This window comes from Melospiza melodia, chromosome 2 (assembly GCF_035770615.1).
Source record: "Melospiza melodia melodia isolate bMelMel2 chromosome 2, bMelMel2.pri, whole genome shotgun sequence".
NCBI lineage: Eukaryota > Metazoa > Chordata > Aves > Passeriformes > Passerellidae > Melospiza > Melospiza melodia.
This window is the reverse complement of record NC_086195.1, coordinates 73,279,706-73,292,567: the sequence shown is the minus strand read 5'-3', so window position 1 is coordinate 73,292,567 and position 12,862 is coordinate 73,279,706. Positions and strand designations below refer to the sequence as shown.

Here is a 12,862-nt window from a genome sequence, read left to right as displayed (position 1 = left end):
AAGCTGAGCCAAACTGGTATTTAAAATCTTGGTATTTTGTGTAAGTATGATGTAGTGTATTTTGTCTTAGTGGAAATATAGCATCGAAAAACAATTTACATTTTAGCCATGGTCCTGAATATTAATGAGAAATCTTTTACTCACAAACTGGAGCAGTTTAACAGCCTGGTATTATTTTTATCCAGATTTTCCCAGGAAGTTGGCAACAGTATATGGTGGAAAGCAGTTCTTCAGTATCTCATTCACTGAAATTGGTGGTTCATCAACAGTGTCTGTAATTTCTGTTTCGCTTGCACAGCAATAGAATTCAGTGTGAATTGCAAATAAAAGGAATCTCAATATTATGCAGATTTTCGGCACATGTAGTTGAATTAACTCTGCTTGGTTATATAATGTTTTCCTGTGATGTAGGAAAATGTAAAGAATTTAGAACCTTACCTAAGACTGATCACATGTTGTATGAAGTTAAAGTTTTTCCTCACTGTTCCAATACAGTTAAACAACGAGCCAACATGGGAACAAAGCTTCAATCCAAAATAGGTGCTTTTAAACAAAGGTTTTAAAAATTGTAAAGTCTAAATAGAAAGTGCCTGAGATCAGGTTCTGCTCCAGGTGAAGTCCATAGGTCTGGTAAAAGAGGAAATATGGATGGCTTCAAAACATGTGCTTGGTCTTTTAATGCTTTTCTCACAGAGCAGCATTTCCAGAGGCCCAGGGCAGCCAAGAACCACCAGAGCATAGATAAGCTTTTCATGCCAGGAGCTGAGCCATGGTTAAAGGCCTTTATTTTTTTTCTGTACAATCCAGAGAATTTCTCTTCGTTGATTCTAATTTCAAGGGGATAATTCCACTTACTAGCGCCCTGTACATTACAGAATTTAAAGTATTTTAATTTACAGTGCTCCAACAGGGTCTCTGCTGCACACAATTTAACTGTGCAAAACCCACCGGTATAATTTAGAATATGTTCAGAGTTTATTTTGTCATATACTCAAGTTACAATATACTTAAATCTGTAGGAGAATGATGATTTTCTTGAAAACTTGATGTTACAAATACATGCTATTGGCAATGTGCCTAAATACATTAACCAGCTAGTTGCAGATTTTAGTTCTGAGAAACTCATGAGTGATTACTTGGTTTGTTTTTCTTAATTGTGTGACTGTCTTAAGTACGCCTGCTTTGCTGCATCCTGGCATATTTTTTTAGAGTATTTTCAGAATATCTTTGCAGCTCTTCAAGGTGTGAATTTAAATGTTCTTCAAATTCTCTGGCGTGTTTCTCTTCCTCTTGAAGGAACTTTTCTGCTGTTGCAAGGAAGGACATCTCAGGGGGAGACTGAGCAATGAATAGAAAATCATGGTTAGGAAAAACCAGCAAGTGCTACAACGTGTTTGCCTTATCAAATTCTAGATGTGAAAAATACCTTGACAGCAGCTAACAACACTCTAATGCTTTACACCTCTTCAAGAAAGCACCATTTTTAAAGGCATACATTTTTAAAGGCATTCATGTGCCTAAATGACATGGACTGAACATCATGTTTGATTATCTCTGATATTCATAGCATTAGGATATAGCTTGGCCATTAAAAATTTAAATATCCCACTAGACAGAATTAAACTGCTGCAGAACCTCCAAAATCTATCAACTACAGATTATGTTAGTTATTTGCATAATGTAGACCAGGGCAGAGGACAATAATCTTTTTTGGAATGACAGAGTATAATTATCTTGGATACTGCTGATTGTCTCCTGTAATTTTAGCTCTCTGCTTCTATGGTATGATGCTTTCTGAGAAAAGGAAGAAAACTTGTGCTCATTTCAGTACTATTAACTGCAAGCCCTGACATTCTGGAGAATGTACTAAATTTTTGTTCACTGCAAGTAATTCACTGAAAAATCTTCTTTCCATTTAATGAGCATTTAGTAGACTCAGACTGAAACCGTACCAATAATCAGCCTTTAGATGGTTGTCATGGGATGCAGAGTTCTATAAAGCAAAGGACATGTGTGAATCTTTGCTGGAACAAGTTCTAAATTTTTAAGCACCAATTTCTGTTAATTTTCTTGCTAATACCTAAGATGCATTCATTGGAATATCTTTATCAATAGAAATATGAAATAATTTTTCTTTTATGAACGATACTATGACTGTTTAAATACATTCAATGGTTTTTTTTAGAGATAAATGCAATTTTATGACATGATTTTTTAAGATTTGGCTGAGGAAAAAACATAGTATAGGGGCTTTAATATAAAAAGAGAGGTAATCCTCTATTTTTATATTGTCATAAACTGGGAAAAAATATTGACATATTTAATCTTAGTTAAAAAATATCTTAAATAGCTTTTGTTACTGATTAAGTTATTAATCTAGAATTTCAGGGTTTTTTTCTAGGATTTAAAAATGTTTGAAGTTTATGTGTTAGTGCATCAAATAGGAATTCAAATATTCAGATGGTCTGTGGAAAAGGCCAATTTTTACTCCAGGCTCCACTGTATCAGAATGGGGTATTCTGTATTTCCACAGAAACTAGAGACAGATTTGGACTTCAACTTTGTTGAAAACTGCTCTTTAGCAGCTTTTAAGGCTAAAAGATACTAACTAGAAAAATGCTCTGAAGCACCAATCCATTGAAACCCTTTGCAGCAGACTCTCAGATGAAATTTAGAGATCTCCTATACGAAACCCCTTTTCTTTTCAAAGTACAGAAGTGAGTGATAGCTGGAAATAAATTCAGAGTTTAATACCATCCTTCTTGAGTGAGAGAGGCTTCCTGATGTATAGGGCTCCTAAAATGAAATTCACAGAAAAAGCAGAATCTTCCTTTTCTCAATCCCTCCAAATGAATGTTTTAAAATGATGGCAAGATAAAGGGACTTAATTTGACATGTATGAATAAAAAAACCTAAAAGTACTGGATCACTTTTTACCATAACACCTCAATCCTAGTACTAGCAAGAATAAGAAAGAACACCAATCCTCTAAATTTTAAGAGAATGGAGGGACATCACCTGCCTTTGATTTTCTTCACAAACACATGCATGATTTCCCATTCATAAATTATCACTGCTCCCATATGAAGAGTTTTTCCTGACATGCTGAATGCCATGGCTACATGCCATTTATTCCTTCATGGGCTAGGTCACAAATACATCTCCTCATGATGTCTAGACTCAGTGACAGAATTGTTAGTACTATTTTAAATTATTTGAAGAAGGCTTTTGTATTATGGAGAATACATTGAATTTGGAGGTTTTTCCTGAAGAATCACCATGTGTTCCCCTTACTAAATACCAGAAATGAAATTGTTGATTCAATGCTGAGCAAATAAAACACTTTCAGTGAGAAGCATGAGAAACTGGGAAAATCTGAAATACAAATTTAAGAGGTGTCATCACCTAGAGAAAAATGTCATGTTAGACTTTTCCTTGTGGACTGCAGATTTACACAGGTGCCAGTCTCAGAAAATTTAAATCTAGTTAGAAAGATTATTAGAGATTCAGGATAACGATGCTTAGAATTACTGACTTCTCATTGGAAACAGACTGGCCTCACAAATCAAGCCATCTTCCCAAACTGTTAAATGTCCTTTGCTTCAACTGGTACTTTGATGTGTTTCTTCTTGAAATACACTGTAAACTCTGAAAGAGACATTTCTGAATTTCCTCAGAGTTGAGAGAAGAATGTTTATCACTTAGAATAAGCAGGTCATGGCTCCCCACAGCTCCTTACTCAAGGGTCCGACATCACAGGCTATGATTTTAGATAGGTCCCTAATGCATTGTTTTTCATGCACTTTCAGAGATGATTTTATCTAAGCAAGTCTAAAAGGCAACATTCCTTGTTAGCAGCATTTTGCGTTCCAAGCCTCTGGTCTGTTCTTTCATTCTGTTCTCTATTGTCTTTACTTTTGGCCACTGAGGAAGAAAAACCACAAAGAAAGGGCTTTAATCCATGTCTCAGATAAGATGCATAGTTCTTGGTTTTGAATTTCTTTTTTCTCAGATATTACTGCTTTTATGTCTTTTGGGTTTCTAACTGAAGCTGGATAGGGATGGGTTCGTAATAAGCTTTCCATCTAACTTGTTTGGGTAGTAAGGCAAGGAAGACTCTATATTTTCATTTCTACAATGCCAGCTGATCTCATATTTCTTTGGTGTATACCAGTAATGCGAAACACCTTTCTGCCTCATCATTTGCTGGAAAGGAAGGAATGCACCTGACAGAGATGCATATTTCTATAGATGAAATATGTGCTAAGTATGTCTTCTCCTTAAATAAGAACTAATGGTTAAGAATTCATTCTGGATTGCTGGGGAGGAGCCATTCAGGAAATTAGCTCTCTCAAAGAGAGAGAGACAGAACTGCCTAATTAATTTGCCTAGAGGTAATCTCTCACTTGCCCCATGAGTTGTCCCAGCATTCTTGGATGCACCTTCAGCAAGGCAGCAAGAAAGCTTTAACACGTGGGATATTTTAGCATTTACTGGTCAAATCATGAGCTGTCAAATCCCAGTGTTAAGAGTCTTCTCATGTTTAGCTGCTTCTACTTTCCAGGAAATATTTTGTAGTACCAAGAGTAGAAATTGGTCTGGCTAATTTTAGTTTCACGATGACTAAATTTGGGATGTTTTGGGAGCAGTTTCCTCTAACCCTACACTGCAATACATGTTAGGCAGCAGGCCCCGTCTTAAACGCGCTTCTGCTCATATATGAAAATTAAATTTGAGATGCCTAGAAAATTGCTGAGTGACATAGAAAGATTTTTAGAGGGCCTGCATAGCTAGGAAATAGCTAGGAGTGAGAGACATGGACTATAGCATGCCTCAGGGTAGGATCAAGACTGTCAAAATAATTCCTAATGATGTCCAGGGGTGGAATTGCCACAACTTTTCATTGCAATCTATTTGGTTAAGTGAGTTCCCATACTAATGTTAGAAAATTTCCTAATGCCTAATTTAAATTTTAATTACTACAGCTTAAATCTTGTATTTCCAAGCCTTAAAGCCAGAACAAACAATTGTCTATCATCTCAAGAGAAACATGAGAAACTATTTTATTGGTTGATCTTTTGACTAAAAGATCAACCAATCATTTTCTGAAGTTGTTCATTTCAGAAAGAGAGCAAACCCTAAAGTAGTGTTTAGAGGAAAAAGTATTTCCCTAGATTTGGAAACCCTTAAAACAAGAATTTTTGGGGTTATGGGAATTTCCAGTGAATCCCAGCTGAGCTTTCTATGACTCTTTCTATACATGTCACCTCTAAGTAAGAATGTGAAAGGGCAGAGGTTGCAGTGGAACATTAACTAATCTTTGTCTGAAGATTCTTTACTGGGAGAGAGACATAAGTCACTGTCTAAAGCCCTACAGACTATTTTCTCTCTTCCCTCAATACCAAGAGTTATTTTGGTAGGTATCAGGACATCACCTGGAAATTGGATGTTTTCACTTTGTGCTACAAATACTCTTCAGAAAACTAGTGCTTGTAAGATTTTCAGAAATCTTGAACATACTGGAGATTTCACATGGGTCCTGTGTTCTACACCCCTGAAGACCTCAGAACTCAGTCAAAGAACTCTGGTTTAACATATTGTGCATTCTCCTCCCTCTTTCTCCTCACTGGAACAGCTTTGCATTTGAACACAGAACTCTGGAGTAACAGACTGTTGAATGATTTCTGCACTAAAGCTGTGGTATCCAATGTCAGCCTGAGTGATCATTTAATTTCAGTGGTCTGAACTTGTACCTGCTTCAATGCCACCGATTTGAACCTAGACTCTGCATGAGAACTATCTCTTGCTTAACAGTTTTGTTATGTGTTTGCCCACACACCAGCTTGGCATTGAGCCTGGCCTGAGTGCCAGCTGGGAAATAGTTTCCCTGCAGCTTGCAGAAGTGTCTCAGAAGGGACATTTTTTTCCAGGTGGTCTGGAAATGGAAGCTTTGTGATTTGATGTCTTTGTCTGACGTTCTGACAGAAGAGAGAAGAACTGGTGTTTATCAGACTCATCTGGAAAAGTCCAAATGACTCTTCATGATTAGCAGTTTAAAGAGGAAAACTCTCAAGCCATAAGAAACCAGAAGCTGTTTACTTCAAGTTCCTGTGAAACATAAGAATATCAGATGGAAGTGAGGTCAAGTACCTGGGACAACATGGCTCTCAGTGTTCTCAGACTACTGGGACAAAGCTGATGGGACCATGGTGAGTGAAGGGCTACCCTGCAATCCCTGCTTCACAAGCACACCATCATTACAGTTCCTCCTATCACATTTTTTTCCCCAGAACTGCTTCTTTATGTATTTAATAAAAATTATTACTGTTGTGTTATAATTCCTCTAAGAACAGAATTTTCAGACTTGAGTGCCTACTTGACTTGGGTTATGGTAATCTTTAGATAATCAAAACAGATACCACACCTCCCCTCCCAAAAACCAGTGAGGTTCTGGACTATGGAGATAGTTCTGCAGCAGCCACACCTCTGATAGCAAAGGCTGTGCATTTGTTTCTGAAGCGGACAGCAGAACCGGGGTACAACAACCACAGGTACCACAGCCTGTCAATCCCCCCTAATAAATGCTGTAGTCTTCCCTCTTCTGCCTCTACAGCTTCAGCCCAAGCCCTGCAGCTGAGAATCTCTTGGTGACAAAGATCCATGCATCACAGCTGGACAGAGGGAGGCCTGTAGCTCATTCCTCACTGACATTCCTAGTTTCACTGCTTACTGATAGTATGCTTTTGTGTCTTGAGGTCAGGAAAGTGCTAATTGTCAAGTGCAAAACAATAGTGGCCTGTAGTGGAGGCCTAAAGTAGAAGAGAAAATACTAATGAAGAGGTAAAATCTCAAATTTAAAGGGAGCTCTAAAGCCAAATAATTATGGAAAGATTTTCTTAAGTTGTCCTAGGCAAAGTGGGATTTGTCTCACTTGTCATGGAGGGTGGTAGTCTCTAGACTATGAAGACAAAAAGAAAGAATGCTGTCCTATTCCTCTTTCACTCAAAGAAAAATAAGGATCACAGCACTTATAATTTGTTTCTTTTCAAATACAATAGCTAACATATGGAAAATAGTTGCTATGATTTTTCTGATTTCATCCATCAGTCAAAGAGATGTAGATCAAATAGGAACTTGATTTGTCTAACAGCACTTAAGGCAGTAAGTTTGCAGGTATTATGGAAATACACTTGTAGCAGAGTGCTCTTATATAGGCAATACAAAGCAATGAGCCCCAATATAGAAGCCAATAAAATGCAGAAATCTTTCTCACAGTCACATAATGGCAGGTAATTATCACCACTGTTATTATAACAGAGGTATGGCTCAGTAGGGGATGTTTAATCTCCAGAAAAACAGCATTTCTGTTAGGATAAGGTACTTATATTTTTGCTGGGCTGGCACTCTATAAATAACAATGACAACAAGAGTGATCTAATTTTTGGCTTCTCCAAGGCTGCATTTGGAGGTCCACAGATGGATTTTTGAGAATATATGTGTTACAGGAAAATAGTTACTTACCGATAATTTGATTTCTTCCGCATTGTAAGCAGGGCTCTGAAAGCTGCCTGTTCTGCCCACTTCACGAAATGGCCCATGAAGGCCCAAAGGATACCCCACTGGTGGTAAGGGAGATTTAGAATCTATTTTCTTTTCATGGCCTCTGTGAAGTGGATGAAAAGATAAAGTGCTATCACTTTTTGAACCAGTGATATTGCAGTGGCCATACAAAGCAGGAGTGCGGTGTCTGTGGTATCCACCAGCAGTGAGCATAGCAGTCTGTTGACATTCCACTTCCCATGAATCTTTATTTTGGAAGGATCTAAAAGAAAAAAAATTACATATGAAACCCAGTTAAAACTCTTAAGCTATCACAGCAAAGCCAAGGAATTTTCATTTTACTTGTTGACACAGTTTTGATTACTTAGCTGTTCAAACCGCTTCATGCATGAAGTTGCATGGGCACAAGATTCAGCATTACCAAATTGCAGCAATTTAGCAATTTCCACCTAGGTTACTGTAAAACTCTCAGTGTGCTTTCTCTGTCTGCTTCAGCTGTGAATTAAACCACCCTAATTTAAACCCTTTCACTGGAGCTTAGGCTGAGGAGCCTTGCCTTGGTTGGTATAACTGTGGCAGAACGAGCTTAAACACAAACTCACCTCAGGTATTGAAGATGCCAGTTCTCCTTAAGTGTTTGTTACCTATCCTTTGCTAATGGCTACCATTCCTTTTTCCAGCGGAAAAAGCTATGCAAGCACCAGAGTGAATTCAGCCACACAAATAGAGGAATTAAAATGTGAAAGTGCAAGAGGAGAGAAAAAACCTATTATTAGTGGTTGGATAATTAGTCAATTTTGATCTAATAGTAACTTAAACAACTATGTTCAAGTGGCTAGAATTGAGAATAAATACTTAAACAAAAATAGTACAAGAATCTTTGATTCTGCATTTTTACTGCAATGATAACTTTGTCACTGATTTAATGGTAACACTTTGGAGATTAATATAAAAATTATTAGATTTTTAAAATGCACTCTCTGAAAAATTGTACAATAACTTTCTTTTGTAACAATAAATGAAATCTTCAAGCTTAAAAAATTATTTTAAAGCATATTATTAGGATTTTCAAAAACTCTTGTATCTCAGTGATCAGAATTGGTGTGCAAGTACATATTTCTAATCATTTGTATTTCTGTAAAGCAAAAACTATTAGGGTTAGTAGCAACTTAAAAAAAAAAGAAATCCATTTTCCTCCCATTCCCAAAATAGTTAACTGAACAATTCTGATACTGTATTGATAAAAGCAGACATTTTTGAGACTCACTTGCCCAGATGTCTGCAAAATTACACTAATTTTCAATGGCATCATTCCTTGTATTACATACCAAAACATGCAAACAAACTTATTCCAGATTCTATTAATTTTACGTTACAGTATTTCTAGCTGAGATAAAAAATTCTATCATATTGAGGTCTGTGCTTATGATGAAATTTTAATCTTGGGAGGTAACTATTAAAACATAATAGCAGTTTGAACAGATTCTATCGTTGCAAATATCCTAAAACACTCTAGTAATTTGAAATGCAGGTATAAAAGCTTTTTAAGAGCATGTTCTCTGCCACTAAAATATAATTTAATAAATGTTCAAGAGTATGCAGTGCTAGTCAGTACTTTTTTTTCTTTTTAAATAAAAAGAACTTGCCAAGTGCAGGGAAAAGACAGTGTTTTCTGCAGAAAGATCACACCATCATTTTCTAGTCTTAATTTAAATATTTGGTGTTGGGAAAGGTGGCTGTGGAGCCTTGATGGACCTGCTTTTACAGAAGCCCTTCCGCTGGTTTTTACAGGGACAGAGTTGATTTTCTTCAGAGTAGTTTGTACGGGGCTGTGTTTTGGATTTGTGCTGGTAACACAGGGATGTTTTAGCCACTGCTGAGCAGAGCTTACGCAGAGCCAAGGCCTCTTCTGCTCCTCATCCCATCCCACCAGAGGGGAGGCTGGGGGTGCACAAGGAGCTGGGAGGGGACACTGCTGGGACAGCTGATCCCAGCTGACCACAGGGATATTCCAGACCCTATGGGAGCATGATCAGCAATAAAAAGCTGGGGGAAGGTTGCCTGGGCATCATGACAGGTGGTGAGCAACTGCACTGTTATCACTGGGCATCACTTGTTTCATATATTCTAATTACAGCATTATTATTATTTTATTATTGTCATTTTTATTATTACTACTACCTTATTTTTATGTCCCATTAAACTGTATTTCAACATATGAATATCACTTTTAAAAAATTCCAATTCTTTCCTTGTGAGTGGGGGAATGAGAAAGTGACTGTGTGCTGTTTACCTGCCAGGTTAAACCACAACAGCCCTAAACCAGGAAACTGAGTATTCAGCACAGGGACTGTGCAGAACAACTCAGAGAACTAATGAAGAAAGTATTTTTATTCTCTGATTATAAAAGAAGCTGTGATTAAGATAATCTGAATGCTATGGCAATGGAAATTATATGCATGATGCTGTATTACTGTTTGTTACTATAATTTTATTTTTACTCTAATAATAATAGTATTATTATACATGCTAACATAAAACTCTCTCAGACTATTCACCACACTTTCCAGATTTCTAAAGCACCTAAAATGTTTACCTTTGTGGATGCAGAGTTTTCTCCTTTCTTTCATCCTTTTCTTTACATATATACTCTGCTCTTTGGGCACAGGAGAATACTTTTTTTCTTTATTTTTCTCTCTATTTTAAAGTCAATTCCATCTATAGTGTGGATGAAGGGCACTGTGAAAAAAAGCCTGCCATAACTGAAGATAGATGGCAAGAATAATAAAATCACAGGTTTTTTTTTTTTTTAAATCTCATGTTCTGACCTTTTTGGAAGTAATTTTCTCTCTAAACCCATAGTAAAGTCTGTGTGATCTGTGTTCTTTTTTTTCCTGCCAGAACTGCTTCTTTATGTATTTAATAAAAATTATTACTGTTGTGTTATAATTCCTCTAAGAACAGAATTTTCAGACTTGAGTGCCTACTTGACTTGGGTTATGGTAACCTTTAGATAATCAAAACAGATACCACACCTCCCCTCCCCCCCAAAAAAGTAAAAAAATAAAAAAAGGACTGATTTTTTAAAAGGAACTCCCATTCTCCCATTCCTAGTGTAATCCATAGCGTTGCTGGGGCTGCTTGGTATTTTGGAAAAACATGACACCTACATTGAGGTAATTTCATAGGGATACTGGGCCTTTACTCTGGATGGTTTCCACAGCTGTGGTTTAAACTTCTACCAGTTCATGTGCAAAATAATATCTAAGAACACAGATCTACTTTAAATACAATCTGCACATTTGTGAAAAGCTGTCCATTTGTTAACACTGCCAATGCAAATACACTATTTCTGCAGCTGAACAACTTATGCTTTTGGTGGGATTAGTCATAGAGTATTTAACATGTACACATGCCACACAAATAATATCACTGTTGACATGGTGCCATAGGGGACAAGCAGTGAAATAACAGTGTTCTCACAAAGGAAATTTAAACAGGATCTACTTTTCCTGACTCATACATAAAATCTGCCTGGTCCCTGTGTGGTCAATGACTTCAGTGATGCAAAAACCCCAAATCCCTTACTCAGCTTTGCTGGTTGACATGACCAGTGTTGAGAAAGAAAACTACTGATCTTTAATGGCCAGAATGTCTTCAAGAATTTGTTTAGTTGCTTTAACCTGGCAAGTATAACAGCTAGCTTGATTTTAAAATGGATAAAAAACCTTTTCCTGAAGAATTATGTTCACTGCTTCCACTTTATCTATTGCAGTAACTGATACAGTGGTGTGACTAAGAGTTGTATGATCTCCAAAAACCTCCTGAACACAGATACTCAGTGTAAACACACATCCATTAAGTGATCCCCAGCTATCTTAGCAGGCATTAAGCCTTAGAATTTACCCTTCACTTTCTCCACATGATGGAAGTGCACTTTGGCTTGATCAGTTACCTTTTTTGTACATATTTTTGTGCGAAATAAATAGCTTTTCATTTCATAACTCACAGGTATGTTTTACTTTTGGAAGAAACAAACTGAACATATCAGCTTCATCAGAGAGTTCTCTTTGACCATGCACAAATTTAAATCAACTGCATATGGTCAACGTCTAAGTAAAGGATTGAAATCTTGAGAGTGGGGAAAGCTTATGTAAATGGCAATTAGAAGTAAGATAATTACATAAGAAAACAGTAATTAAATAAGGTGGTTATAGGTAGAATGCGGGCACAGTCCTTTTTTAGCAAAAAAATGCTATTTCTGCATATCTTACTTTCTAATATTTAGAAATTTACTGTACACTGAAAGAAAGAAGAAATCATTCTGCTTTTTGGATTGCCAGTATAACTTCCTGCAATTTCCTGTGTTTTCTCTAGAGGGCTCCTCCCTAAGACATGATGGCGCCCGTACCCAGGATTCCAGTACTGACTGAGACACAACTGAAAATTATTGTAGAATATACACCTGCCACTTGCACAAACACCATGTTTTCTAATTTTTTACCATATAAAAAAAGTCTTTTGTGCCCTTTCTCCAGTGCCATAATTACCATGGAAACAGAACTGCAAATTAAACCAGAAATAACAGGGTTTATGCTCAGAATAAAATAAATATACTCCAGATTTTAACTTAACCAACATCAACTTCCTAGTTTATCTGCATACATCTGATGGTTGAAAATTTAATTTTAGTTTTCTGGAAAAATTTTAGTTTTCTGAGGTAGTTTCCTGCTTGGGAACAGAGAACTGATAGTACAGAGAGGGCCCAATCATAAAAACACTGGCTGCACAGTACATGTCAAATTTGCACGTTTTAAAATCTGTGTATTTATTTATCTGAATAGCTTTACATTTAGGAATTCTAATGAATGATTTAGATCCTGAAATCTAGGCTCAATATATCTGTTTCATCATATTAGCTACAATAATAATAATAATAATAATAATTTATATTGTGTTCAGTAGTCTGGCTGCGATTTCTGTTGTGAGAAAGGTCAAATCTCACAGGTGTCTCTCTCACAGTTTTGATTGATCTTCCAACAGCTATGAAATCACAGTCCTGCAAATTACATGCATAATTCTATTGTATCAAATATTTATGTTCTCATAAATTAAATTTCACGGTGTCTTATGTACAGCAAGTGTAAATCCTGAGAAGATGGGGAGAAAAAAGTCTTATTTTTTTCCTCACTTTAGAGGAGTTGAAGCATGAGCAAAAATGGCACTGACCAATTTTGTTAAGTTATGAGACCTACTGGTGCAGAATAATCTGTATCTTGATTTACAAGTATTTGTTTCACCA

At 36.6% G+C, this 12,862-nt stretch overlaps 1 protein-coding gene across 1 annotated transcript in view; it reads right to left on the bottom strand.

Annotated features, from left to right (window-relative positions):
- Positions 1-991: 991 nt before the first annotated feature.
- The window catches only part of DEUP1 (deuterosome assembly protein 1), a 39,839-nt gene continuing 27,968 nt past the window's right edge, over positions 992-12,862 (bottom strand). Inside the window, exons 13-14 of the mRNA XM_063148849.1 lie at positions 7,522-7,822; positions 992-1,338 (exon numbers count right to left, since the gene is read on the bottom strand). Coding sequence (XP_063004919.1) covers positions 1,168-1,338; positions 7,522-7,822 — 472 coding nt within the window. The 3' untranslated portion in view covers positions 992-1,167. The remainder of the gene's footprint in view (positions 1,339-7,521; positions 7,823-12,862) is intronic.